General features: G+C 33.2%; 1 protein-coding gene across 3 annotated transcripts; it reads right to left on the bottom strand.

Annotated features, from left to right (window-relative positions):
- Window positions 1-876: 876 nt before the first annotated feature.
- Window positions 877-26,139, bottom strand: LOC130625982 (S-adenosylhomocysteine hydrolase-like protein 1). 3 transcript variants are annotated; one of them, XM_057441104.1, is made up of 18 exons: window positions 25,883-26,139; window positions 20,411-20,498; window positions 10,326-10,396; window positions 10,138-10,225; window positions 9,881-9,981; window positions 9,560-9,631; window positions 8,444-8,474; window positions 8,261-8,355; window positions 8,020-8,126; window positions 7,234-7,303; window positions 6,945-6,991; window positions 6,004-6,156; window positions 3,722-3,792; window positions 3,362-3,456; window positions 2,825-2,923; window positions 2,268-2,415; window positions 1,294-1,414; window positions 877-1,131 (listed from the first exon to the last, which is right to left on the bottom strand). In XM_057441104.1, exons 1-18 carry the CDS (start codon window positions 26,021-26,023, stop codon window positions 1,125-1,127), a joined length of 1,605 nt encoding a protein of 534 aa, XP_057297087.1. In that variant the 5' UTR covers window positions 26,024-26,139; the 3' UTR covers window positions 877-1,124. The 3 variants fall into 3 exon arrangements, with proteins under 3 accessions (XP_057297087.1, XP_057297088.1, XP_057297089.1); XM_057441105.1 differs by lacking the exon at window positions 25,883-26,139 and adding an exon at window positions 21,498-21,762; XM_057441106.1 differs by lacking the exons at window positions 20,411-20,498; window positions 25,883-26,139 and adding exons at window positions 16,690-16,780; window positions 16,865-17,202.
- Between the last annotated feature and the right edge of the window lie 1,517 nt (window positions 26,140-27,656).

Here is a 27,656-nt window from a genome sequence, read left to right as displayed (position 1 = left end):
GTAGTTTTTATTTTACAATTATTTAACTTTTGAAGCAAAAACATTGATTTTGTGAGAGGAAAAAAGTTTAGCTAACTGTGGAAAAATGGACAAAGAATAATAGAAACTTGAGACAGAAGGTTATCGAAAAACGCCGATGTGACTTCTATCTTAAAAACAAAGCGCTGCCCAGAAAAAGTCTTTATTGTTAACAACTTCTGGTAAAAGGGTCGGGAATTAGATTTAGCGTAAGCAAGAATTTTTTTTCGTTTCCATATAAGGTCGTTTTACAGTTATTTTCCCGGAAAATAAAACAGCGCTAATCAAAATCTTCGACAATGAATGTCGAGTTTCATTCACCCCTGTGACAGTTTGGGGTGTCAGGTTCACCGTCCGCTTTCGCGGGGGAAAAAAGTCTAACCTTATTCAAGCGCCGGGCATTTAGAGACTCTGAAAAGCGATTTAGATGCAGGGTTGCTATGGAAGGCAAATGTTCAGTGCCTGACTTTTCTATTTGCGCTTGTGACAACTCGTCTGATCGAAGAAGATTAAAACCAAGCGGAACATAATAAAACCAAGTAAGACATCATACTATCAGCTAAACGATGTTGGATTACATAATAAAAAGCTATCGATATACAAAATATTTTTTTATTTTTCATTTTTTATTTATTTATTTAAGTAAACCAACCACCTGAGGGAAACTAAACTTTTTAAAAAAACACACTTCTAAATGAACTGAACATGAACAGGCTGATTTTAAGCTAATTTAACCTAATTTTTTACTTGACGGGACCTGAAAGAACCTTCATGCGATCAATTATCGAGAGTATTTTTATTACGATTTTTCGACAAGACAGCTTTTCGATTCCACAGTGACACTTTAATACACACAAGCAAATTTAGACAGAATTATTTTAAATATAATCTACGGTCACGTGATCGAGCATTTAAAACTACATTATAAAGTCTTCCAAACGGCACGCATTCGCACCCACTCGGCCAAAATCGTTGCGGTCACACGCATTTGTCGTCAAAGTTACTGAGAAGTTTATACTTTTGTAGCATGATTTGTTGTAGCATTTCATTGTATGGTAGAGCACGGTAGGATACGATTAAGAAATTCTCTGGGCAAGTTTCAGCGTTTAATATCTAAAAGAAAGAAAGTTCTTTGTTTTCATTTATACAATAAATACAAAAAAAGCAAAACGAAATAAAATCAGAAATAAACAAAATAAACAAGCAGAACAACAAAATAAATAAATAAAAAAAAGAAAGGAAGAATCAAGAAAACAAACAAATGCCAGTCCATACCTGTAATAGTGAGGTTTGAATGGACCAGTTTTAGATACACCGGAGTATTTTACTTGTTCATCAGATAACTCAGTCAAGTGAGCGTCAAAAGATGGTAAATGTAATGCCGCAACATATTCATCTAAAAACAAGAGAAGTTTTAGTAGTAGCTTTTCGTTCTGGTTCTTTTTATTTCCTGAAAAAGCATCGTGTCCTTTTCCCAATTTCTCCAAACTACCTGTTTAAAATTTTGTTTTTCGATAGTTAAAAAGTTGAAAGCTTAAAAAATAGTATTTTGATTCTTATTATTTCTTAACTGTGTTTTTCCTTCAGGTGAAATAAATTTCAAAGTATATACAGTAATCTCCCTAATTAGTGTATACCATTAGTCCCGAAAAATCAGACTACTAATTGAAGGTGTCCGCCCATTGGAGTAGTGAAAGTGTTCTACACAAAGAAAATAAGAGTGAATCGTGGAGGATGGGGACTTGAAATATTGGTTCCGCACTGTTTTTATTGTCCACGAAAACCCATAAAAATGTTGGTAAACAAAAGCTTGAAAATGTAAACAACAACGACAATAAAAATTCTAGTAAAAACACTCTTTTTTCTACGGAAAATAATTTAGACCTTTTTTTGCAGGTGTCTATTTATTACAAAGTATAAGTGTTCAAAATACCCATTTAAGGTATGAATGTCCGTCAATTGAAATGTTTGCTAATTCCTTGTCGGCTTTTTACAAAGTTTCCTATGAGACTTTGAGTGAAATTCGCCCACTGCAACGGCAGAGTTTGCCTGTAAATCACATGTCTCCCTTGAGCGTGTGTGTTAATTAGAGAAACTGCATACTTTTTAATATAGTACACAGTATATAGACTTCACCTAAACCAACCAAACCTAGTTTCTATATATCAAACATATAGATAGCGTGGTTAGAGCAGCCCCTCCCCACATGCACGTCTATGAGAGATAATTCTGAAAACATTTATACCCACCCATTTTTTTAGGTAACAGATAAACATCGTTTTGGTAACGTCCAACCGGTGCACGAAATAATTCAATAAGAGCGACTGCTTGTGTGGTGGCGGTGATAGAGAGAACAAATGACGGAACGCTTGAACAACTAAGATTGACCAGACGACCCTAAAATACACAAAAGATTTTTATACTTTTATTGCATGCTAATAATAATAATAGTTTTGTGCATCACAATCTCGCTGGTTTCTCCTTGTTAACAAAACGTTATATTCGCAGAACCAACCCCTGTCTGGTCTTTTTCAAACTACACAAGCCCTTTAAGCTAGCTCTATTTACCATTAAATTTAATGCAAAAACTAGATTGAATGCAAAAGTGTACAATGTAAAAAAAAAAACCCGTAAACAAGCTACTTCCACGTTGCCGCATAAGAATGTGTTGGAAATTGCTAAACAAGGTTAGTGTACAGAACCATTATTAAATGTGTTGGAAACAAGCTTGTTTAGAAGTAAGAAAAATAATTTCAAACAAGAAACATTTCCCAATGGTATTTGAGCATGAAAATAAAACCCTTACCTCTGCCAGCAGAGTAACACGTTTGCCATCAGGCCAAATTATGTGATCAACTTGTGATCTTACTTTTTCCCACGACAGGTCCGGAGTCCGTAAACTACCCTACAATAATATCAAAAAATCAACATAGAAATTACTTTACTATGCACGACAGGTCAGGGGTCCGTAAACTACCCTACAATAATATCAAAAAATCAACATAGAAAGTACTTTACTATGCACGACAGAATCGAGAAGAAAAGCCGAAACGTGTGGTAAAATTGGCAAATGTATAAAAAAGTTATACTAGGAAGGACAAAATAAATAATTCATAAAAACCTTTTTCAGTTTACCAAACCTACGCTAGTTAAAACGTTCTCATCTATTTTGTAATGATCTCAAATGTAGTTCAATACGTGCCGTTATTTCTTTAACGAAACTGATTGGATAATAAATCAATATTTCAAAGTTTAAAAAGTCCGAAATTTGGGAGTTATGGACAACGCACCAGATGCATGCTTTTGTTTGGTCACCCAAACAGTAATACGAGCAAAAACTCACCACATCTATCTCTGTATTCGAATGTCCCATGTTACAGACGATGCAACCATTTTTTAATCGATCTAAATGTTCACGGCGAATAACATGCTTGTTTCCTAAACAATAATAAAGTGGGTTAGAATAGATCGACAGCCTTACTGCCAATTTTTACGCCCATCCTTAAGGGCGTTATTCTTTGCAATTTAGCATAAAATGGTTAAATGCAGTAAAAAATATGTCCAACACTAATGACATAAAATGGTCGGACGATAAAAAGTAGGAAACAATCGTTCTTCTGCATCGTCTTTGAAAGAGCAGGTCAGAAAGTTTATAATACTTTTATAAATACTCAATAAGTATACGAAATTGTCACCGCCCTACCTGTGCAGGTAATCAATATATCAATCGTCTTTATAGATTCTTCTATCCGCACCACACGAAAACCATCCATACTAATATTAAAATAAAAATTACAAATAAACAAACAAAAAAACAAAATAAATAAATAAAAAAAAACAGCTTAACAGTCTTCTGTTTCTAAAACTTAACCAACACATTAGTAACGTTGAGTACGAAAAACTTGAAACCAATTAGTTTTTGAGCAACTGTCTGCATATTTTACGACATTATATATATATAGTCATTTGAAAAGTTGCCTATTTTCTTCCTTTTTTGAACGAAACATAAGTAGTTACGCTAAATATCATTCCAAGTTCCATGTATTTTCGTTTTTTGCCTAGCTTACGATAAAATTACAATACACTCCCAATAACTCGAACCTCCAAGGGATCAAAAAAATAGTTCGAGTTATCGACTGTTTGACTTAACGGGGCATTTGATAACTCAAACTTTAGCCAATAAGTAAAAATAGTTCGAGTTATGAAAAGTTTTTTTCTTTTCTACTCTAACTAGAAAGGTATACAGTCAAAGTTATACATCACTGAAAAACAGTTCTAATGCGACTCTGTTTCATTGTAGCTGTAACATCATTGAGCTTTTATTGAATATCTTCACCACATAGAGTGAAGGGCATGTAGTCATGCAGCACTTGCAATGCCTCCCGAATATCACTAACTTTTAGGCAAGCTAGTTGAAACAGAACATCCTCATCATCCTCATCACCATCATCTCCATTCGCAGCATTCATCACTTTTCTATGGACTCCTCATCTGATAGTAAAGGTTCTGTACTTATCACGTTTTGGTCTACAGAAATGACATCTTTAACTGTTGTATCTGGAGGGTAAAAATCACCAAGTTTTTTAATCTGATTTTGGAGGTCTTTAAAAGGGTCATCGTCATCCGATTGGGCAGATGCCTGCTGATCCTTCGAAATTCCTGCTTTTGCAAAACAATTGGCGACGGTGGAGGTTTTTACTTTATGCCATGCAAGATCGAGTATTTTCATTGCGTCAAAAATCGAAAAACAGGAAGATCTTTGCCTTTATCAATAGCTACGACGAGCCTTTGCAATGCTAAAAACTTATAATAAGCTTTCAAAGAGCATACAACTCCCTGATCCATTGGTTGGAGTTTAGATGTGTTATTCGGTGGTAAGAAAACAAGCTCAATGGATTTGAGATTATCGATTGTCGGATGTGCCGGGCAGTTATCTATGATAAGCGCTATTTTCTTCTTCTCTTTTGTAAACTTTGTATCCATTTCTCTATCTTCGATAAGTACGCTATCCATCCAACTTTTATTTTGATTTCAGCGAATGGGTTTTGATTTACCAATGACAAACATTGGTATTTTATCACCCGTTACATTTGCTGCCGCTATTCAAGTCAGACGAACTTTGCTGTGTTTCCCCCCCAAGACTCAGATGTAAGATTGAGTGACTTATTAGGCTGAATACACCAGAGTTGGGTGAATACTTGAAACTCCAATGCGAGTCGAAAATCCTGTTAATAAGTAAGCAGTTTGTTTAAAAACTAGTAATTGAACTAGAGTTGGACATTTGAAAAAAAGGAAAGTCAAAGCGTTTCGCAAATATCATATTTTATTTCTTACGAAGTCATTCTCAAGCGAGTTGCACAGCTAAAGTAACTGGAAAAAGATTAAACATTGGCGATGGCGAGGGTTTACAAGTTCCGTGCATTTTACAATTTGTCAACTTTGGAAGAACAATTTATATTATTGAAAGAAAAGCAGTCACTTTTTACTGAGATTGTTTTCATTTTTCCTCTGAAGTTCCAGTTATCGGGGGAATTTCTGTCCAGGGGACAGGAAAATTGATCGAATTAACGAATGTTCGAGTTATCAAATGATTTTTGTGAGAAAGTATTAGTAAAGGTTCAACGGGAATTAAAAAACAGTTGGAGTTACTGGAAGTTCGAGTTATTGGAAATTCGAGTTATCGGGAGTGTACTGTATATGTTATTCTAAGGTTTTTTTTTATATATGTTTTGTGTATAAACCACGTTTCGTCCACCGCTGATTTTTTTTTAATAATCGCGATTTGATTATCACCCTATTCGTTGTCAGATTTGCTTAAATTAAAAAGCTACCTTACATTATATTTTCAATACTGTGCGTTCGGCCACTCATCAGTCAAGAAATAATAAGCAATTAAATTTTGCTGCCTTCAACTAAACACTCGTACTTTGCTTCGCAATATGAATGAGGAAAAAAAGGCAATAAAAAATTTTTTTGTATCCTTACCAAGCTTGTAAAGCACATATAGGATCAACTTCAGTAACATTAACAACAGATCCCAACCCTTTGAGTGCTTGGCAACATCCTTTTCCAACCTCGCCATAACCACACACCAACACTTGTTTACCTCCGAACATCACATCAGTAGTACGCTTAAGACTAAAAAGATGGGTGGATATTCTTAACAAAATTGAAAAACGCAAGGCTGGCTGTTAAAAGCGTTGTTGATCAGAGACAAAACTGATTACAATTTATCAAATAATAAAATATTTTTCAGGGTTTGACTCAGCACATGTTCTACAATGGGTTGAAATCAGTGATTGGATACCAATAGTCAGTACAAAACAGTAATTTTGATGATAAAAAATAATTCTCGTTTACTTATAGGTATTCCGGTTTATAAGAGACTTTTTTATAATATTTTTAATAAATGTGCTGCCTTTATCTCCACTACGCCTCTCCCTGAAGGTTATGACGGTTTTTAGTTAATAAATGATGTCCACTGGCTACCCTCTACTACCCCAGGCTTATCAATAAGGGGAGAGCAATTGCTCTTGCTCACGCAAGGCTTGCCTAATTCTGAAAATGAGAAACTAGCTGAGCAATTAATTGCTCCCCCAATTCCAAAAAAAGTTTTTCTGGCTGAGCAATATTAATTTAACTCACATGGAAATTAATGTTCCCTTTCTTATTATTTACAGTGAAAAAAGAACCAAAATATATAAAAAGATAAAATGAAATAGATAAAAAAGACTTTGTGATAAAATGTGTTTATAAACTTATTCTATTTATTCAGATTTCTCGCTCAGTTTAAATTATTGTAACCTTGGGGGAGCGTTTATTGATCTGGTGTTATTTTCTTATTGCCTGACACCCGTAAAACTGTCTAAATAAAAAAGCAGGTGAGTAGTTAGTAAATTTTCTGGCATTTTAATTAAAAATATTACCTGTCCAACACTGACTCTCTACAGCAGTACAAGTTGTCAAATTTAGTCTAAAAATTTCAACAACAAAAAAAATGAACAAAAAAGACAACAACAACAACAACAAAACAAAAGAAACAAAAATAACAAAAGGAACAAAGTAAACAAATACTGGAACAAAAAAAAGACAATAACATATCAGGTCACGCATTGATACCAGTACAGTTATATTTATATCAAACTGAAGCTGTTAAACTTGCTTACCTACTGCACGTTTATTGTGCTACTGTATAAATATGATTAATAATAATACCTTCGTCACAGAGTCATTGACATTCATGGCTGGTATTGATAATTTTTGTGCTTTCGACAGCTGATACAACCTTAATAATAAAGAATAATGATTAAATTATCTGTGTTTGACACCAAATACTGTGTGATCATAAGACATCTATAAGATTAAGGTTATTCTGAAACAAATATGTGAAAGTTTAGTTGCTTAAAATTAAGAAAAAAAATAAAAATAATAAATATACAATATGACACATATAACACATGTTTAGAAACCCCTTTCAGTACTTATTTTTTTGTACCAAAATCTTAAGAATAATGCTCAATAACTTTACTATTTACTAATTTTATGTATTCTAAAATATTTTTATCTATTATACAGCCATGCTTTAACTTCGTATATGAAATGGCAAATTGATATAATAACTATAATAACTTATACAGTAACTTTTGAGGAATTTATAATAAAATATAGTGAAGTTTAGGCAGAATATGGTGATATGTAGGCTTTGTTGGATAGCACTTTCAACTGTTTTATAAGAAAGTATATATTATGTCAAAGTTTTAACAGTTTTGATCTAAAAAAAAGTACAGATGGGGAGAAAATTCAAACTTGATTTAAAAGGAAAGTTATACAACAGCTAGAATCATGTAGATGACAATTACATGCTATGCAGATAAACTAACTGCATGTGTTACTAACATATTATTGTATGTAGTGCAGTGGGTTTATACCTCTATAAAGTTAAAAACATATTGCAAAAATGATGTTGATGCTCAAGAAATGCTCAAGAAATGATACACATACCTGTGTACACCAGTAACACTTTCTTCAACAATACCTTTTAATTGATTGAAAATTGCAGGATACTTTTTCAAAATTAAATGTGTTGCATCGCCACCATCATCCAGCACCTAGAAGCACAGTTAACGAATAAGCAAAAAAATCATATAAACTTTTTAATAGCTAAACTAAAGAACATATCTACATCATTAAGCTCCATCAATAATACTAAAAAGTTGTTTCAAGAAACATTTGAACCACTTACCAAATTGGGTGTCCAACCTTGATAAGTAATACATTTCTCAATACACCACCAAAAATCTTCTTCAGATTCTCCTTTCCAAGCAAATATGGGATAGCCTAAATAAATTAGGTATGTAGTGTTCATAGTCAGTGGAGCACAATATACAAATTTTTTTTAACAATTTCTTTTCTGTGACTTACTTACCAGCTTCTGCAAGAGCTGCTGCAACTTCGTTCTAAAGAAAAGTTTCTCTATGCATTTTGACAACTAAAGCTTATGTGGAGGGTGCCGTTGTTAAAGTCACTGGATCAAGTTAAAAAATAAACTATTGGCATCTAAAAGTCAAACATGTGAAGAACAAAGGTATATTTGGTGTAGGGGATTAAAGTTTTTTCCATTTTTGTTGTATGTGTTTTAATCACCAAATTTATATTTCTTTGTATGAAGTAGAGAATGATTTAAATTTATACATTTCTTCTTGTGGCTTTTCTACCCCAATTTACCTTACATGGTTCAAATGAGCATGTTACAGTTTGAAATTTGTGGATTCTACGAGGAAAATATTAAAGCCCAATTCTTCGATTCTCGTAAATAATCTTTATCCCCTCTTTCTGTAATGGTTGTCACAAGAAAATTTCCAGTAACAAGGAAACAATAGCAAGCAGCCTGCAGTGCTCCCTGGCCACAGCTACAAGAAGGCTTTCTCTACAATAAGCACAATTTTGTGAATTGACTCTGCTTTAATTAGTTTAAACAAATACTAATTAAAATAAAAAAATAGAATGAGTTAAAATAGGCCAGGTCTCCTATAAAATCATAACAGGTGCATGGCCTTGTGATAAAGGGCCTATGTGCCAGGTAATAAAAAGAAAGATTACTTTACTTTATTCTGACTTTATTCTGTAAATATTCCCTAACCCTTTAGAATAATTATTACCTTCAGGTTATGGCGAAAACATTCAAGTTTCAAAAAAGTAAAATCAAATAATTAGATAATAACTGATATCAAATAATTATGATTAAATTTTTTTAAACCATGAACAAAATATCTACAATGCATGGCTTTATTATCGCGTCAGAAATTTGGAATAAAAACAAGCTTTTTACCCTGAATGACTAAATATATAAAAAACATCAACTATTACAGCTGGTGGGATTAATCTTGCTGATCGTGATTGTAATACACATTACAATTTTACAACAACTTCACTACAATTAGACAAATAAAATTACCAAAGCACTAAAGAGCAATAAAAAGCAGTAAGCAAAGTATAAAAAATACAAAAACCACTCACCTGGGCAAGTATCAGGGGTACATACCTGAGTTGAATAAATATTACATGCACACCACCTAACCTGAGCACCCAGGGCAGATAGTGTTTCAATCAAGACCTAAAACAAAAAAAGAATGTGTTTTATCTCCATGATAAGTTAAGTGTTCTATTTTAAAGAAAAAAAATATTTAGAACATTTTAGAAGACAAAATAAACAAACAGACCAACAGGCAGGCAGAGACAGACAGCTAAAAGAGAGCCAGGCGGACAAGTAAACAAACACATTATATCTCTATCAGGAGTTCTGTGAAAAACGTATGTAAGTATATCTAAAATAAGTTTAGATAGTAGTTTAGTAAATTCTTACAGCAGCTTGAGCTGTGATATGAGTACATCCAACAATTCTTGCACCTTCTAATGGCTTTTCATTGTGATTTCTTTTTCGTAACAAAACTATACCAGGCATTTCTAAACAAATAAAAATAGTTGCTTTAAATGACGGAAATAAAAAGGCATCAAAATCATAGGCCAAATTATTAATAAGAAAATTAAAATTGTTACTAAAAAGTTGGCAATCCAATCTGTAATAATTGTGAAAATGTGAAAAGCAAATTCACCACTTACCTTGCTCAGCAATGTCAATTTCTCGACGACCAAAATCAGATAATTTGATATTACGTATGCAAAAATCACTTTGACCACTTGAATTAACCTAAAGTAATTGTTGTACGTTCCAGTAATAATTCTTGCTGGTGTAAAAGCAAAGCATCATACAGCAAATAGTGCGAGGTAATATTTGCACAGAAAGTTACCTGCTCTTTTTCTCTTGGGTTGAGGCCTCCATCCTCTTCATCAGATGAATAACTTGCATCGGAATAACTTGCTAAAAAATATACAAAATTTTTACAAAAAAATTCATTAAATATAGGTTGCAGAGGTGTAGGCGTCCTGTAGGTATAGTTTAGTTGTAACTGGACTTCACTAGCAATGCGGTGTAACCAAATTTATTATAGTTAGTTATCTAGCCAGCCAGCCAATCAACCAGTTAGCCAGTCAGCCCAAATACTATGAAATTATGACTTTTTCACTGTAGTCAAACATATAAAATTGTTATTGTTATTTACAAGGGATAAGTGGGAAATGCCCTACAGTGCTATTATACCACAGCTGCAAAGTTTTTTTTTACATTCAACAAATTCTAGTGAACTGAATTTCTAATTTAAACACTGATTTTTTTGTAAAGTTGTTGTAGTCAAGCACAACTTTTCAGGCACCATTTAAGAGAAAACATAAGTTGTGTAACAGTGAATAGAAATGATTCAGGTCCAGGCACTCATTGGACATTATCTTAGTGTACAATGTCAGAATTAACAATATCATTTTTTCAAGTATATATTAGGGTTCGAATTAACGATTCGTGATTCATGAACCCTTTTTATGATTTCACAAACATTTTTTCTCAAATTATAATAAAATCACGAACCACGATATCCTTATGTACTCTAACATTGACATTAGACATAATTATTCCGGCGGAAAGTTTGGTCTCTGTATTTTTTTTGGAAGTTCTTTTCTAAAAACAATCGTCGAATTAAGAAGTGTCGCGTGCTTGCTACATAAGCCTACCATATTTTTTTACAAGGGCAGACATTTTGCTGACAACCAAATTTTCATTCGGTATTTGTAAGCTGGGTGTTTCGTTACACTAGCCACAACCTAAAGAAAACGATGTGCTGCATGTGACTTCACAGGTGAAACGTGATGTATTACGATAATTGTCTCTACTTGAAAATCCTTTCTCAGAAATGACGTTGGTTTGTTTGTTTGTTCAGAAGAAAGACAGTTTGCTTGAAAGTTACGACTCTGCTGTAAGGCAATTGAGGTTTTCCCTCGTAAAATAAGTATTCATACTTCTAATAAATTCAGAGCATTTGATGTTTTATTAGGTATGTTTTTTTTTCCAGAAAATTACGATCAACACGTGTTTACTTTGAACTTGATTATTCAATTATTATCTTGGAATCTTAGTTTCAAACCAGAATGTTTTAAATATATTGCAATAATTAAAACATTGTCTTAGAAACTTAAAGCTTGCTGCAGGTTGGCAAAGCATGAGGTAAAAGATTAAACAGTAAATTGCTTTATTTGCATGGATTTTAATTGTATTTATCCGCAATTTCAGAAATTGTTTTATAGGTTGTCAAACTTCTAGCATGACTACTATATATATATATATGTTATTTTTTTATTCTTGTTTATTTTAGCTAGCTTTTGAGTTATCACATGATTGTTGCTATTTAATACAATGTTCAAAGAAAAACAAAATTTAGTTGTTCTGTATATATTTCAATGTAATTAATAATATTTATGTACAACTAGCTCTATGTGAATGTAATATATTGTAACATTGTATATTGTAAGATATTTTTTAACTTGGTCAATGGGTGGTCATCATGATCCGTGTTGTTTATAATTTGTATATTTAACCCAACTAATGCAGCAAATTTCTGACATAATACTTAATACAGGTTTGAAATTTACGTAAACTTTCAATTCTTAGGGAAAATTTAAACCTTTTGGACAATTTCAGACAGATCATTGGCTTAGTCTTTTACTGGCATAATAAAGCGTTGACTTTAAATGGCGTTTTATTTGATATATGTACATACCACACAGCACTAAAATTCAGTTATTTTATCCCAGATATTTTATCTAAGCTATGGACCATAAAATATTTAGGCCGCCATCAAAAAGATGTTATGTTCGCATCCTCTGATCGACTCACTTTTAGTAATAAAAACCCAAGTCAGTAAGTTAGAAAAAACCTGCAAATTTTTTTTCTGACCCAAACAAAATATAAGGTTACAAAATTTGGGTTACCCTAGCTCCTAAATAGCATGAACGATTTCATATTTTTCATGAATACATTTTTAGGATTTACTTACAGTCATTGTTTACAAAAAGAAGAGAAAATGCCTCTCACAAGAATTCACTGATGCACCAATTTCATGCTGTCATGTTTTAGTGAGATAATTTTACGTCACCCACATCAATAGTATGATACAGGTCCGACCTCGTCCCCAGCTTACATTATCTGACTCAAACAACAGAAAAAAACTACATTTTAAACTACACTCTTTTTTTAATAGTTAGACAAAAGGATGAAGTTTTTTTTGTGCACACCTTTTCCATAATCTCTTTGTTAATGTTTATTAATGCATCCAACCAACCATCAGTTTGAGTACTAGCCTCTTTTGTTTCAGCGAACTCCAATTCCCTCTGGCACCATGCAGGTGGAGAATAGTCTTGAACAGATTGGAATGCATTATTGTTTCTAGAAGTCAATGAATCCGACAACGAATCCAAAATTATCGCCAAGGTCAGAAAAAAGGTTTCAGGAATAACTATATATTTGCTGCTTATCATTAAAATTGACAAAAACTTGTGAAAAATTAATTCCAGTAAAAATTAATTTGTTTAGGGTACTCCTGTGGCTACTGACAGTTTACAGGGCAATGAAAAAGGTCTATAAAACGATGTCAATTGGCGCTATACTGTTTTTTGGCCCAGGGAACGAATTTACTTGCTCCTGAAAATCCCAGAGAAAAAACCCACCTGACTGACGAACTCATTTTTGCAGGGTCTTCAGGATGCAAACATAACATATTTTTTATGGTTGCCTTATATGTCACTTAAATTAAACTACAGCAAACTAGCTAGCGTATACCAACCAAATTCCGTAAACGTCTTAATTCCGTGATTTCACCTTTCTTTGTAACTTTCTCTTCTTATTTACAACAATGGTTGGCTATGGCATGATATCCTGGGCCTTACGTCCATGATGTACCATATTACCATTTTCACCGACACCGAAACTTGTGCACTTTACGGAACATACAGCCCAAACATCGCTGGGGTAGTTCATACATGAGAAAATTTTTGAGCCGTGGGGTATGGCATTTTAATCTATTGTTATCTTTGTAATTATTCATTAAATGCCAAACAAACCTATATTATTACAAAACTACACAGGCTGGATAATATTTTTAAGAAAAAAAGATTTATACATGTGCTCTCCTCCCCAGATCCTCTTTGGTTATTTGTGTCACAAGTTTTCCTAATGTCACGTCTGTTTTTTTAACATCAGAGAAAGAGGGTGCCGATAAGCCGAAAAAACCCACATATATACGGGCGAGTTCAAGCAACTTTCAAAAAAAATTGGGGGTTGACCCCCGAAACCGCTGGAACTAACCCGGGACGTTCCCGAAATGCAATTCCTTCTTGTAACAAACCATGCGGACGATAGTTAGGAAGAAGGCGCTTGAAGAAAAAGGAGTTAATAAAGTTTATATATCACGGCTGTTTCGCTACGGTCAAACCGAGGACAAAATTAAAATGGCTTCCACAATTTTTTTTTGAAATTTTGTATTTTTATCATTTTTTAAGTTATTGAAACTTTTTTTGTATTGTTTTAATTATACTGAATTAAAAAGTAAATTAAAAACAATCTACTTTTCTACTTTTTTAATATATAAAATGTTATACATGTGTGTTATGGAGTTCGAATTATTTCCTCGAACAAAACACACAAAGTTAAAAAACACATTATTTTTGGCGAAAGTATACCATCTTTCCAACCTTGTACCAACACCGCGCTACTAGCTATTGACTTGAAAATTGGTATGAGGGGCCTGGAAACATGGTCTATCGGCCCGCAATTTTGAAGCTAGCTAAAGGTTGGCAAAGCACGAGGTAAGGGACAAAACAGTGAACTACTTTATTTTGCATTGATTTTGATATTATTTTTTGCTATTAGAGCACCCTTGATTTTGAGAAATTGTTTTATGTGTTGCAAAACTTCAAGTTTGGATAATTGTATCTTTTTTTAATCTTGTTTCCCCTGTTTTATATTTTTCTGTAAAGAGTAGCTATTTTTTGGTCCTACAGTTTTGCATTTTGCAACATGTTCTGTAGCTAAGTAACTTAATACTTCTTTTTAATATTTAGTTAAGACTTTGGTGGGCTTTCTCAAGATGGAATTGTTGAAATCAAAGATGTTTATAGCTAGCTAGCTAATCTTGGATTTATCACAAGATTTTGGTGCTATTTTATACAATTTATAAAGATACACAAGATGATTGCTTTGTATATATTGAATGTATTTAATAAATAACATATTTATGCACAACTTTATATATTTTCTACTAGCCTAATAAACTAAAATGTTGAAACTGTCGACTCTGAATGACGTTTTATTTAATATATAGATGTCACATATTTAGCCCGGAAAACCTTTGGACAATTTCGGACAGACTAATATATCACTTACATCATCTTTAATGGCCCTAGAATCCAAAGTAATGTTTTTTATTCAGTTAATAAATGAATTTTAAGCATACATTCATGCTCAAAAAGCGGTTTTTCCATATTTCTCACATTTGGCCCAAAGATAACCCTTTGGACAATTTCGGACAGATTAATATTTCATCTCCATCATCTTAAATGACCTTAGAATCCAAAGTAATGTTTTTCATTCAGTTGATAAACGAATTTAAGCAAAAATTAAGGCTTTAAAGGCCATTTTTCACATATTTCTCACATTTGGCCTAAAAATAATTTATATATATAATAATATATATTTTAAATAAAAGTAATTTTCATTCCAGATATTTAACCCAACCTGTGGACCATAAAAACATGTTTTCTTAACTTTTTTCCAGAGATATTGTGGAAGACGTTCATCTAAATGATAATTTTTTAGACATTATTAGACATTTTGGCCTAAATTTATCAATTTCGGACAGGTGTCCAAAATTTTTTTTGTTTTAATAATATGGACAATTTATCTCAGATTGTTATTCTTTTTACAGAATATAAAAATCTTATTTCGTTCTTGAGATATCCTGTTTTAACTGAAAGGGTAAATAGAATTATCTTTTCTAGCAAATTTTGTCTGCTATGAAACAGCCGTGATATAAGTTATTTATAAAGTAAACTTTGTCAAAAACCATCAAAACAGTTCTTTTAAGAACTTCGCTACCACATAGTAAGTTTATTTTAATTTTCATAGTTTTTTTGAATCATATTAGTGTCTGTATTTTTTTTTTCAAGCATTGTCTGGGCGGGTTTTTTCGGGCGAATACTTGAATTTTTTTCAAAACGCCGAACTTGTCCAAAAATGCCCGCACTTTTTACGGCATACGGGGCTTATCGGCACCCTCGTATCAGAGAAAGGTAGATAGATAGATAGATAGATGTGCATATTTTACATGGCTAGCCTCACAAATATCGAGGGATATACCCTGTCTATTATTTCCAGGAGGGGCCATGGCTTAGATGGAGAGTCCTAGAGTATTTAATGCTCATTTTGAGCGACGCAGACCCAATTAGGGCCCGCGCTCTACTAGACAACTCCCGGCAACATCCAACGGCCCACACAGTGTGCCATCTTCCCAATTTCCCTCACATGGCTTGGGTTAACCTGGGGCTATGGTAACATTCACTCGCCCATGTTGAATCGCCGTCAAGAGGAATCGAACCCTGGTCTCCCGCACAGAGTACGAGAGCTATAACCAGTAATCTACGGCGGTACATGACGATGTTTCAAGCAGCTACTAGGTCTATCTGAGACAAGTCACCAAGAATTGCAACCATTTTAATCATAGACTTTAGAAATAATTTTAGTGGATCTCACATTGGAAAAAAACACATCACAGAATTAAGACGCAAATCACGAAAATAGGACATTTTTTACAGTTTCTTTTTTGCTCAGGCCTGGGCAAATGCCCGCCTTGTTCCCCAGCATTTTTGCAAAGTTGTGTTAAGGGATGGCTTATAGTTAAACCATGAGCTTATGTAGCAAACAGAGTTGCCAGATCGTTGCTGTTTGTTTAGATAATCACGGAATTTGGTCGGTAACGCTAATATATATTTAATTTTTAGATCAGGAGATGCCTATACTCAAAATAAAGTTTGTAAAAGGCTGGTCCATGGCTTACTGATCATATTACTTTTTCTGTTGATATTTGCATAAGAGGTAGCTATTCTCCCGGTTGACAAAATGTAATGTGACATTCTGACCGGGAAAATACACTGTGTCATGATGAAACTAATTTTGGATAGGATAGTAAAGCATTTGATTGTCAGGATCTGTGTATAACTTTAAAGCAAAAAAACCTGAGCTGTAGCTGTCCGTAGATGATACTGACACAGATCTTCTTCTAAGTCTAGCCTGTCTTCTTTGCATACTCTCGTTGAAAGACATCCCCTAGAGGAAAGGTGACATTGTGTTACAAACATATTGAAGCCAAGAAAATCATGAAACAATACATAGTAAAACAAAAACTATTACCTTCATAGAATTTAGTACAGGTGGCTTTTGAGCAGCCGCAGGAGATTTTCTGGCCAGGGAGGCCGACGAAGTACTACCTGGCCTGGCAGCCATTTTTTTGTAATACTGTTGGTGTAAACCTTGTTCCGTCTTTCAGAAGCTATTATCTACCATTTCGATTTTTGTAAGAGCCAATCACACAACGCAGACAATTGGCTGATGACGTCATCGTTAATTCCTTTTATCGCGCTGTCATTTTCTTCGAAAAGTCCGACCACATGGTTTTGCCGCAAAAACGTTTTTAACAGCATTGGAAACTACGGCCTGCACAAAGAACTCAATTAATTTAAGAAGGAAGGAGTTATTCGTACATGCAGCGTGCTAAATAAATGATGCAGCTAAAATGGATTCAGTCATCAACAGAGACATCAGTTGTGCGATTATAATATTAAATTAATAAGGTGGGCCCTTTTCCTATCATCTATCAGGATCTTTTAAATGCTATTGTAATATTTGGTAAAATTTCATAAATATTAGATTATAGATGTCCTTTTTTTTAATTCCCAAAAAACTAAAAATGTGCCAAGAGGGAACTATGCTACATCTCTCTACTAAATTGTGCTTTCTGTCATGAAATACTTTGATTTTTCGACGTCTCCAATGTTCTTATCACCTAGAAGAATCTTTCTAATGCAAGCAATCATGATTACTCAATATCAATTTCTATTAAACTACTGTCTGTTTTTTCCAATCCTTTTAAAAAAAATCAAGAAAGGTGCTAAAAGCATATTTTGCACGTCGATTCCTGCAGGTAAACCCAATCTTCTCTTGACAGGATTTTTTTTCCCCACTGTACTGCAGGTTTCTTGATAAAATCTTCCTTTAGGATTGGGAGTAAAAGGTAAATTACGTCATTTTTTCTCTGTTCTGGTGGGGTTGAAACCTGCCTTGAAAAAACAAAACCTATATTTCTATTTTTTCATTAAAAACACAGGTACTCCTAGTGTTAAATCACGTGTCAACGTAACTTGCCAACTACAGGTGGTGTATCATATACGATTTCTGGGTTATTACATCAGGGTTGTATTTATTGCAATGTCATTTCTTGTGAAGCAATAAATAATTGTAATACGTAAACATAAAAAACAGGACAAATGTAATTAATCCGATTACTGATCCGATTTTATAGAGTTTCCTAGGTAATAATGTTGGACTTTGTATAAAGATTGAAAAGTAAGGCTTTTTCCGTTTTCAAGACATTTGCATTTAAAGATATTCAATTTAATTATTCTGTAAAAGATTATTTTCTTATCATATAAGGATCTTTCAAACGCGGACTATTATGAATTTGGTAAGACCACGTAATTTTCTTGATTATAAATGTCTAGCTTTTTCAAAAATAAAAATCAACAACTGCGCCAAACGCGCCAAAAGCGACCTTGCAATGCTTTACTACAAGTGTGCATTTGGTCATGAGAGAAACATTATTTTTGCAGCTTTTTCCTTTTTCGTGACGTGAATTAAAGAGCGCCTAGGAAGACTGCCTGGGTCACTCATAACTCACAAGGTTGCTCATGCTTTGCTGCACGTTAATTTTCACAAGTGAAACCAATCTGCGCTTGACAAAACTGCTTTGTCTCCCAGTCTCACTGCATTACTGGTACTAGACCACTTCGTCCCCAGGGCAATTCTACGCCTATGATATTGTGACGGGACGGCTCTTGTACTGGATTGTTGGGAAAAAGATTCGTTCGGATTGGGAGTAAAAGTTAAACTACGTCAGCTGGTGGGGTGAAAACCTGCCTTGAAAAAAAAAAAATCATATTTCCACTTTTCCATTGAAAACACAGAACTTCTAGCGTTAAATTCCGTGTCAATGTAGTTTGTCAATAACAGGTGGTGTATCAGGTGCTGTCTGGGTCATCGCGTCATATATTTACTATCGCAAAATGTTGAGCAAGCACATATTACGTCATTTCTTGTGAAGCAATAAATAATTGCATTGTAATTAATCCGATTACTGATCCAATTTTCCCAAGTAAAAAAATGATGTTTGGGTTTTATTGTAGAGCTCGAAAAGTTGTTTAGCAAGTCTTTTAAAATTTTTCTGTAAAATATTATTATAGCGGTGAATTAATAAACACAGAATATGCCAAATACTACGGTCTGCACAAATAGCTCAATAAATTCAAGAAGGAAGTAATTGATCCTACATAATAAAAACTGCTGAGTCATGTGCGATTGACTCAGTCAACGGTAAAGGACTATACAACGTGTGTAGACTGTCATGAGTATTTGGTGAGTTCACAAATCTCTTTGATTGTATTACGTAATCATAAAAAGAGGACAAATGTAACTAATCGATTTGTAATCTGATTTTAAAGGGTTTCCTCCATGAACATGATGTTGATCTTACATCCTAGTTGCATCACATCTTAAAGTTTTTTTAGCAAGTCTTAATTTTTGTAAAAAAAATATTTTCCAGTTATCAAGACACTTGCATTTTAGTTAGTTCAAGGGTATGTATTACAGATATTAGAGAGGTAAATTAATAAACACAAAAATGTCAGAATAAAACTTTGTTTTCTCATTTCAGGTCTTTAAACATTTGCTGATATCCCATAAACCTGCGGCCGGTTTCTTTGCAAAAAATGATTAAACTTGCACATATTTACTTGTAAAATTTGATTGCAAACGACACGAGAATCCCGTTTTAAGGTCAAATATCTAAACTGACTAAGACATTTTTAAGGATGTTGTTGACCCACTATTATTTTAGCCACATTTGTGTCATGTTCGACACAATATAGACATTATACTGGAGAAGGCTTTATAGAACAGAGAAAAAAACTGATGAGAAAAAAACGCAAAACTAAGATGTAAAAATTGCGACTTTTTATTTTTTAGATGCAATGTATACAAAACCAAAATTTGGTTAGGGTTGTGTTAGGATGAAGAAAGTAATGGTTTCGAGGCTATCTAAGGTACAAAAAAGTCGGGGACCCAGCGTTTCTACGCCTCCACCCACCGCCCACGCAAACACAGTACAGATCCTGTTTAAGGCTTGCTGGTTTCATCTCGTTTATGCGTGTATAGCTTTAAATTTATCGTGCTTTAGCCAACCTCGTTTCCAGGGCATTTTGCCTTGTTGATGAAGTTGTTGGCCACTCTGTAATAACAGCTCAGGGGCCACAAGACCCTGAGGACGAGATTGAGTTTTAGCAGCAAAGTAAGGGCTGAGTCAGAGTGAAACCGAAAATGTGCGGTTTCCAGCAAATCCCGGACTGTGCCGGTATAGTCGAATGCATACTAAGAAAAGTACTCGGGAAGTAAATTCATTTCCCAAACGATTTTTATAATGCAGTTTTTACCACTGAAAAGCGTGAGACTTCTGGTTTTCAAAAATGGTTTCATTTTTAATCAGACGCCGAATGAAAGCAGTATGTAACTTTGTGAACAGCAAGTTGATAAGGATTATAAAAAAATGTAATTTTTCAGCCGTCGGTATATTCACACGTTGACACGAGTGTAAATGTAACATCTTTCGACACATCGAAAATCACTTACAGTAATTGCTGCTATTAGATCCAGTGGAACTTGTTGAATATGTACGTTGTCTCATGCCAAGGGCACGCTTTGCTGCCGCTTGATATCCCTAAAAAAGAAACAGGTGAAGAATAATGAAATTGGTTAGGTTGATTTAGGCTTTTCCTCAAAATTTATACACTCACATTGAGCATTGTTGTGGAACAAAAGGATTTATTTAACTCGTTTCCTGAATTCATTCTTTTTTATGTGCTGCAAAAAAATAGGTACACGTCCTGTTATTTCATCTTCTGATGTTTTTGTTCTTATAAAATATAAAAGCGCAAAAAACATGTTTACGCTTAAATTATTAAACCACTTAAATTATAACCAACCAATCAATCAAGCAATCAATCAATCAATTAAGCATTTAATCAATCAATCACAATTTTTATCAACAAACTGTACCAGTCCTTGTTCCCTCATTTCTTGCCCCTCGGTATGACAGATACTAATTGGGAAAAAAATCTTAGAAGCCTATAAGAATATCTAAAGCGGTGGTTAACACTGTAGTAGAATGTGGGCTCACCTTCACAACAGTTTTAAGCGATAGAAACACTTACTTACTTACTTACTTAAATAGAAGGCCTGGTAAAAAAAACGCCGAACGAAAATAGCAAATAGTAAATGTGTAAATTTGCGATATTTTTCTTTTCTAAATGCAATATAGTTATTAAGTTATCAAGTTATACCTATTTTTTTAACTTGAGGCTAATAGGTAACAACTGCTAATTTAGAAAATAAGTAAATTGATAGATTGACAGGGATCTTGATGAAGAGACTTCAGGAATCTAGCTTTAAAGTTAAGAAACATCCAAGCTGAACACAAAAAGTATGTTTCTTATAAAAAAAGTAATAAAAGCTACAAACTCAGGACCCTTTTTTCTTTCTTTTATAATCTCGTGATGAAAGTATTTCTTTAGTAAAGACCTGGAAACGAGGTTGGATCAAGCGTAATATTGACATGAGCATGCATCACGTGATATATGTGAAGATGGGGCTTTCGTAGTTGGAATAAATAATTACAAATGGGCTGGGTACTAAATTGTAGTCAATAAATTGTACTCACGGAGTATTGGTGATTGCTTGTCGAATCCGCAACAGGAGGTGGCTTGCGTTGTACGGCTTGTGAGATATACGAAGTTGAAACTTTACGATTTATAGGAGCTGCCATTATGCTTCTTAAGGAATTATGTCTATCTATCTACCCATATGTGAAATTAATCTTCCATTAAAAAACTGTATAAGATGAATGCTATCTAACGTAATTCTATAGGTACTCTTTCTTACAAAAATATGATGAAGAATGTTTTTCAACGACTTTACACAAAAAACACAGTGTTGCAAGGAAACGTGTTTTTTTTTGTTCACGAAGTAAATTAACACGATAACGCTGTTATATCCGTTACGGCTGATGTATATGAATTCGAGTGGAGAATATGTAAACAAACAGACTGAAAAAACCCGTCAGCATGGACCCTTTTGTTTTTATATATACCTTTCAGGCGCAAGTTAAGCACCCTCGTCCCCAGGGCTTATTAAATTCATCGGAAACAGAAGATTGTCGTAATAAAAAAAGCCAAACAAGCCCTGGGAAGGAAGTTAAAAGTTTTTGATGTGTGCAACCTAAGTACCAAGCCTTATATTAACAAACAGTGAAAGTGAAGGTGAAGTATTGTAAACAAATTGAATCGAGAAAGTGGAAGAGTCATTCACAAAGTCAACCAAAATTTGTTTACTTCATAAAAAGAAGTCGCTACACCCTCTGCGATGGAGAGAAAAATAAAAGCAATCCGACGGAGCAGTCATTCACCATGAAAAATTATCAAGTCACTGACATCGGATATGTGTCATTGTTATATATGATAAAAAATATGTTAAAATGATAGTCCACGTTAAACTTTTGACTGTTTGTAAACAATAGACGACATGAAAAAAATATTGACATGTTCAAAGACATAATATTTCAACTGTTAGACATAAATCTGATATGATCTGTAGAAGTAATCAATTGACAATGATTTTGTAACGAAGGATGTGCTTCACGATAAAGTTTACCGATTAATCATGTCTCTGGAAGTAAATAAATTTTTTCAACCAATCGTATTGCAGGTTGCAAATAAAGGTATTTCCTGTACCAATCGTATTGCAGGCTGTATTCAGAATGAACTATAAATAAATTGTAATTATTCAGACTATAGCACAAAAGATTTTAATTTTACGCAATTCACACCAGTCAAAAGAAGTCGGTTGTTTACGTTAAAAATGAAGATAAGAGCTCTCCTTTGTGGAGCGCAATGACGACGAACATGCATAAAAGTTATATATATATATATATTTTTAAAATCCATGGAGAGTGACAAATCTAAAAATGGCGCAGACATGTTGTGCAACATAAAGTTACCGCAAAATTGACAGTATGCAATGCTGCCAAAACAAGTAATTTATTGTTTTAAGATAAAACCGCATGTCTAGTTTAACATAAGAACGCTTTCAGTATCCGTGACCCCAAATGTTCGTTTTTCTGCAGAGTTTGCAGGACGTAGGTTTTCTAAATTTTTTTTTTATAACCTAATTTTGAGCAACTGTTGTGAAAATGATGTAACTTATAGCAAACTCAGTGCATGCTCTATTTGCTTTGAGAATTCTAACATTCCTGTATGCCTTTTGTTGATCGACATTGAGTAACTATCGAATTACAATTCTTGCCAAAAAGATTGGCACAAGACTGCAAATTTTGAAGTCCGTCCCCACAAGTTTACGTAACTGGAAGTCAAAGTTCACTTGTCTATGTTCACAGCAGAGTGGACTTTGAACTCTGGTTATTTAGTTAGGTTCAAACTTTTCGGATTTCGTGGGACCTGACCTGGATTCTGTAAGTCCAGAATGTCAGGAAATGTAACTAGTGCATTCTAAAAGATGCTAACCAAGGTTTATTGCCGAGTTGTAGACTTTTTTGCAAACTTTGAAAAATGGCAGAACAATGCTGTTGTGCCAATATTTCTTGGAAGGGATTGTAGAGGCTCCTTTTTAAAGAGAAATTTAAAATTCTTATTATAATAAAAGACGCTTAGAATAGAAGAAAAGTTACAACCTTTGAGAACAAAAGGAACGATAGAGTCACCCGACCATCCAAAAGCAAAATTGATATGAAGTTGATGGTGGCAAATATTTATTTAACGAATTTCAGAAGATTTTTATATGTTAATTAGCGATCAAACATATTAATGTCTTCGACAGATTTCTTATTTACTAAAAAACAATTTTTTGCAGGTGCGTCTGATCCTAGTGGCGGAGTTAAAAATTCAAGTTCTATAATTCAACATTGCAAAATATTATATTGCAGTGTCTTGATTTGTTTTAATAAGAAGACTTTAAGGAAAAAAACATTCATTTTGGTAAGATCTTTAAAAACCCACATAAAAAGAAGTCACCAATGCAATTCTTTGTAAGAGTTATCTGAGCAATCAATCTATCAATCAACAAACCGAATACATGGCTGATACATTTCGAAAAAAGCTACAATTCCTTGGATATATTTAGTGATAAAATGGCGGATGGTAGTCAACTACTCATATATCTAACATCTCATTATATGTAATGTATGAAATAGTATTGTTAGACACTAAAAGAAAAGAAGAGAAGATAATGAAGCTAAAACTACAATCTATTTTGTTGTTTGTTAAACTTAAATAGAAATCCAACAGGATTCTTTTATGCTTTCTTTAATATATATTTAGTGATATAATGGGGAAAGGCAGTTAATTAGTCATGTATCTAACATCTCATCATATGCAATGTATAATGTAGTATTGTTAGATGCTAGGATGGAAGAAAGAACATAATGAAGCTAAAACTACGATCTATCTTGTTGTTTGTAGAACTAACAAAGAAGTTAAACAGCATTCTTTTATACCTCCTTAAAATATATATTAAGTGACATAATGGCGGAAGGTAGTTAATTAGTCATGTATTTATCACCTCATCATGTAATGCCATTAACATAACTAATGTTTAAGACACGAAGGTAATAGAAATGAATGAAATACTATAGTTTTGAAAAGCAACAAATGTTCAAAAAAAATTAGAACGGAAATAAATAGACGTGAATATATTGTAGTGGTCAGATACTTGGGTCTCATGAGAAATTTCATGCTTAACTTTTGGCTCGTATAATTCCTATCGAACATACTCACAACATATAGAATGTAAGTTCTCAAAAATTAAAACACATAACAAAGCAACTTTTTTTCCTCCTTAAAACATCTTTTTTTTTCTTCTTCCTCCTCTCCACCGTTTAGCCGAATGTTCTTCTTATATATTATAAAGAAGTTAAACTCATTCTGCTCGAATTATTAAACAAACGGACATTATGAAAGCGTATAAAATATTCATAAAAACGGCTTGGGGTACGATATCTTTTATCGACCATTCTTTTAAAAATTTTGCTTTTTCATTTTCACTTTGCTGTTTTTTCTTTCAATGTGAAGTGTGATTTATTCCGCTGTTATTTTCTCTTCAAGTAAAAAAAAAATGATAAAAAAAAGATGAAGAAACGAGGAAGAATTATATAAAGACAAACGGTCAAGATGCAGCTATTTGTAGTGCTAAATACGCAGCTAAAAAAATTGTGTGAAAAAATCTCGAGAAAAATCTGTTTCAATGATAGCTGTTAACAAAGATTCGCAAACGACATTCATTAGTTAACTCCAAACTATTTTCTCTTCTTTAGAGATTGAGAACATGATAAAAGTCTCTACAAAAAACGATTTTAAACCACCAGCATTTATTAAGAAAGTAAATATTAGTGAGTAAAGATTTTGTTTCATGGAAAATTACTGTAAAATTTGAAGATGTATAACATTTCCTGGAACATATATGTTGATATAAAATTTTCATCACTGTAACACCCTTCACTGGTTGTGGCTGTTGGCCCAATCTAATTTTCTACTCATAGCAATCGCCAACAATTTGCCAAGTCTATCTCAGTCCTTAAGTGCAATTAGATTTCCAATTTATCAATTTAACCATTGTAACGTAGCCCTTAAGCTCAGTTTAAACAAATCATTTTCCATCTTAACCAATCTTCCACTCTATAAGTTTGCCCAGTTTAGTTCAACAGTCTAACTAAGTTTCAGTTTTACTGATTGCCGATACGAATCTGCTTTTTATCAGATTTTCACCAAGGCCATTATTGTTAGTATTGATATTTTGTTGTTAACACTACTCATATTCCCGCGGTTTTTTCTTAGGTCTGCTTGTTGATTGGTTAATGAATGATTGATTGATTACATTGTTTGATATACGAAACGATTAAACAATTTTATTTGAGCAAATTGCTTTTTCATTCTGGCGTAATTTTTTTTTTTTAAAGAAACACCCTTTTTAGTAACCACATCTACAAACTAACCACCCGCGATTCCTGCAAGAATAACGCATGAAGCGTATACTCACATCTTTATTAATAACTTCCTCAGATATTCTTCTGATTAATGGCGGCTTCTGTTTTCTGTTCCCATCAGGACCACCTTGCTTCGCACTTTGGGAGATTATGGGAAATGATCCACGTCGATGAATTGGTACCGTTCCTGACATGTTCTAGGCTGTCCTCTTGATTTGATTTTTCTTTATATTTATATTTTCATTTGATATTATTAATATTATTAATATTCTTATTTATCTTTTTTCGGTCAATCTTCCACTTTTCTCTCTTTTTATTGTATCCTTTAGAAAAAAAAAACTGTTACAATATGTTTAATTCAACAACAACCTAGTTACCAGTCTATCCACACATCAACCATGTTAAATTTTTAATAACGAAACAGCCTGGTAGTAGTAATTCATAATTAGCAATATATTTTAAAAAAATTTAACGAAGTCAACATTGTCTCCAGGGCTATTTTACACCTATAATAATCGTGGGGACCAGATTGAAGCAAAAACTATTCGTCACTGCGTTGGGACAGGAAAGCTAAAAATACGATCATTCAATAATCATTCTTTTATTTTATTTTTTTGTTTATTTTTTTAGAAGTAAAAACTTTTTTTTTTGGTTTTAAGCATGTTTCCGTTACCTTACTGAATAAAGTAAAAAGTCGAAATCGCAACAAAGAATTAGAGATTACTAAAAATTAGCGAAATCTTTTTTGTATAAACAAAAAATAGTGGAATAACATTCGTTGGTTAACAAAATCCGAAAACGTTAGATTTGCAAACCATGCAAGGAAAGAAACAAAGATGCCTGAATTAAGAATGGAGGGACAAATAGTTTGATTTGAGTGTGCAATTTTTGACAGTCTCTAATGTATGTGAGATTTCTACTCGCTCCTTCATTATTAAGTCGATTAGCAAGATCATTTTTTCAATCAATTAATTATACTAAAATCTAAGCAGCGTTCAAAACCAAAACGTGTTAGTTAAATGTCCAAAAATGATTTCGTTTCCGAACGTTGCAACAAGCTTCATTCTTTAACATACAATTTGTTTACTTTCTTTCTTTTCTTTCATCTCTTTTTTCTTCAAACAAGTCACAATAAAAAACATAAACAAAAAAATAGAAAGATGTAGAAACATTAACAAAAAAACAATACAAAACGAGATGGTAGCTTTCAATTAATTTAACTTTTTCTGTTCTGTTAAATCTATGATGTCAGGATTTTTAACGTAGATACAATTTTAAGTATTATCAATAAAAAAGTTCAATCTTCAATCGCCTTTTCTTTTTCTTTAAAACTCAATAATATTTTCTTTTTTTTAACGCAACGGAATGAAACATTTCATAGTCTCATTCACACGCGACAGCTGTTACTCGACATTTATGAATAAATAAATTAATTAATAAGTAAATACGAAATATTGATATTCAAATGGTAGCTATCTTTTACTCATACATATATTAAAAATTTTGACTTTGTAATTTATGCGGCCAGTGACGTCATTCTAGAGGGCGAAGCAACTTTGTTTTTATCAGATTAACTATCTTTGTGTTCCCCAGGGCTTGTAAGGCTTGGGATAGCATCTAAAAAAACAAGTGTGCATTTGTCAAAGATTCTCAGCGTTGTAAACAAATAATAAAGAGACGGATAACATAAAATTATGCTTCATTATGTTATAAAATAGTTTAGAAATTTCTATGACGTCTGTATTGCCAAGCCTGGAGAGGTCAAATATTTTCTGGGGAAATACGATTTTTTGCTTGCTTTGCAAAATACTGTCAAAAATTAGTGCT

Source organism: Hydractinia symbiolongicarpus, chromosome 14 (genome assembly GCF_029227915.1).
Source record: "Hydractinia symbiolongicarpus strain clone_291-10 chromosome 14, HSymV2.1, whole genome shotgun sequence".
Taxonomy (NCBI): domain Eukaryota; kingdom Metazoa; phylum Cnidaria; class Hydrozoa; order Anthoathecata; family Hydractiniidae; genus Hydractinia; species Hydractinia symbiolongicarpus.
The sequence above is the reverse complement of the archived record's forward strand: the minus strand, read 5'-3'. Positions and strand labels throughout refer to the sequence as shown.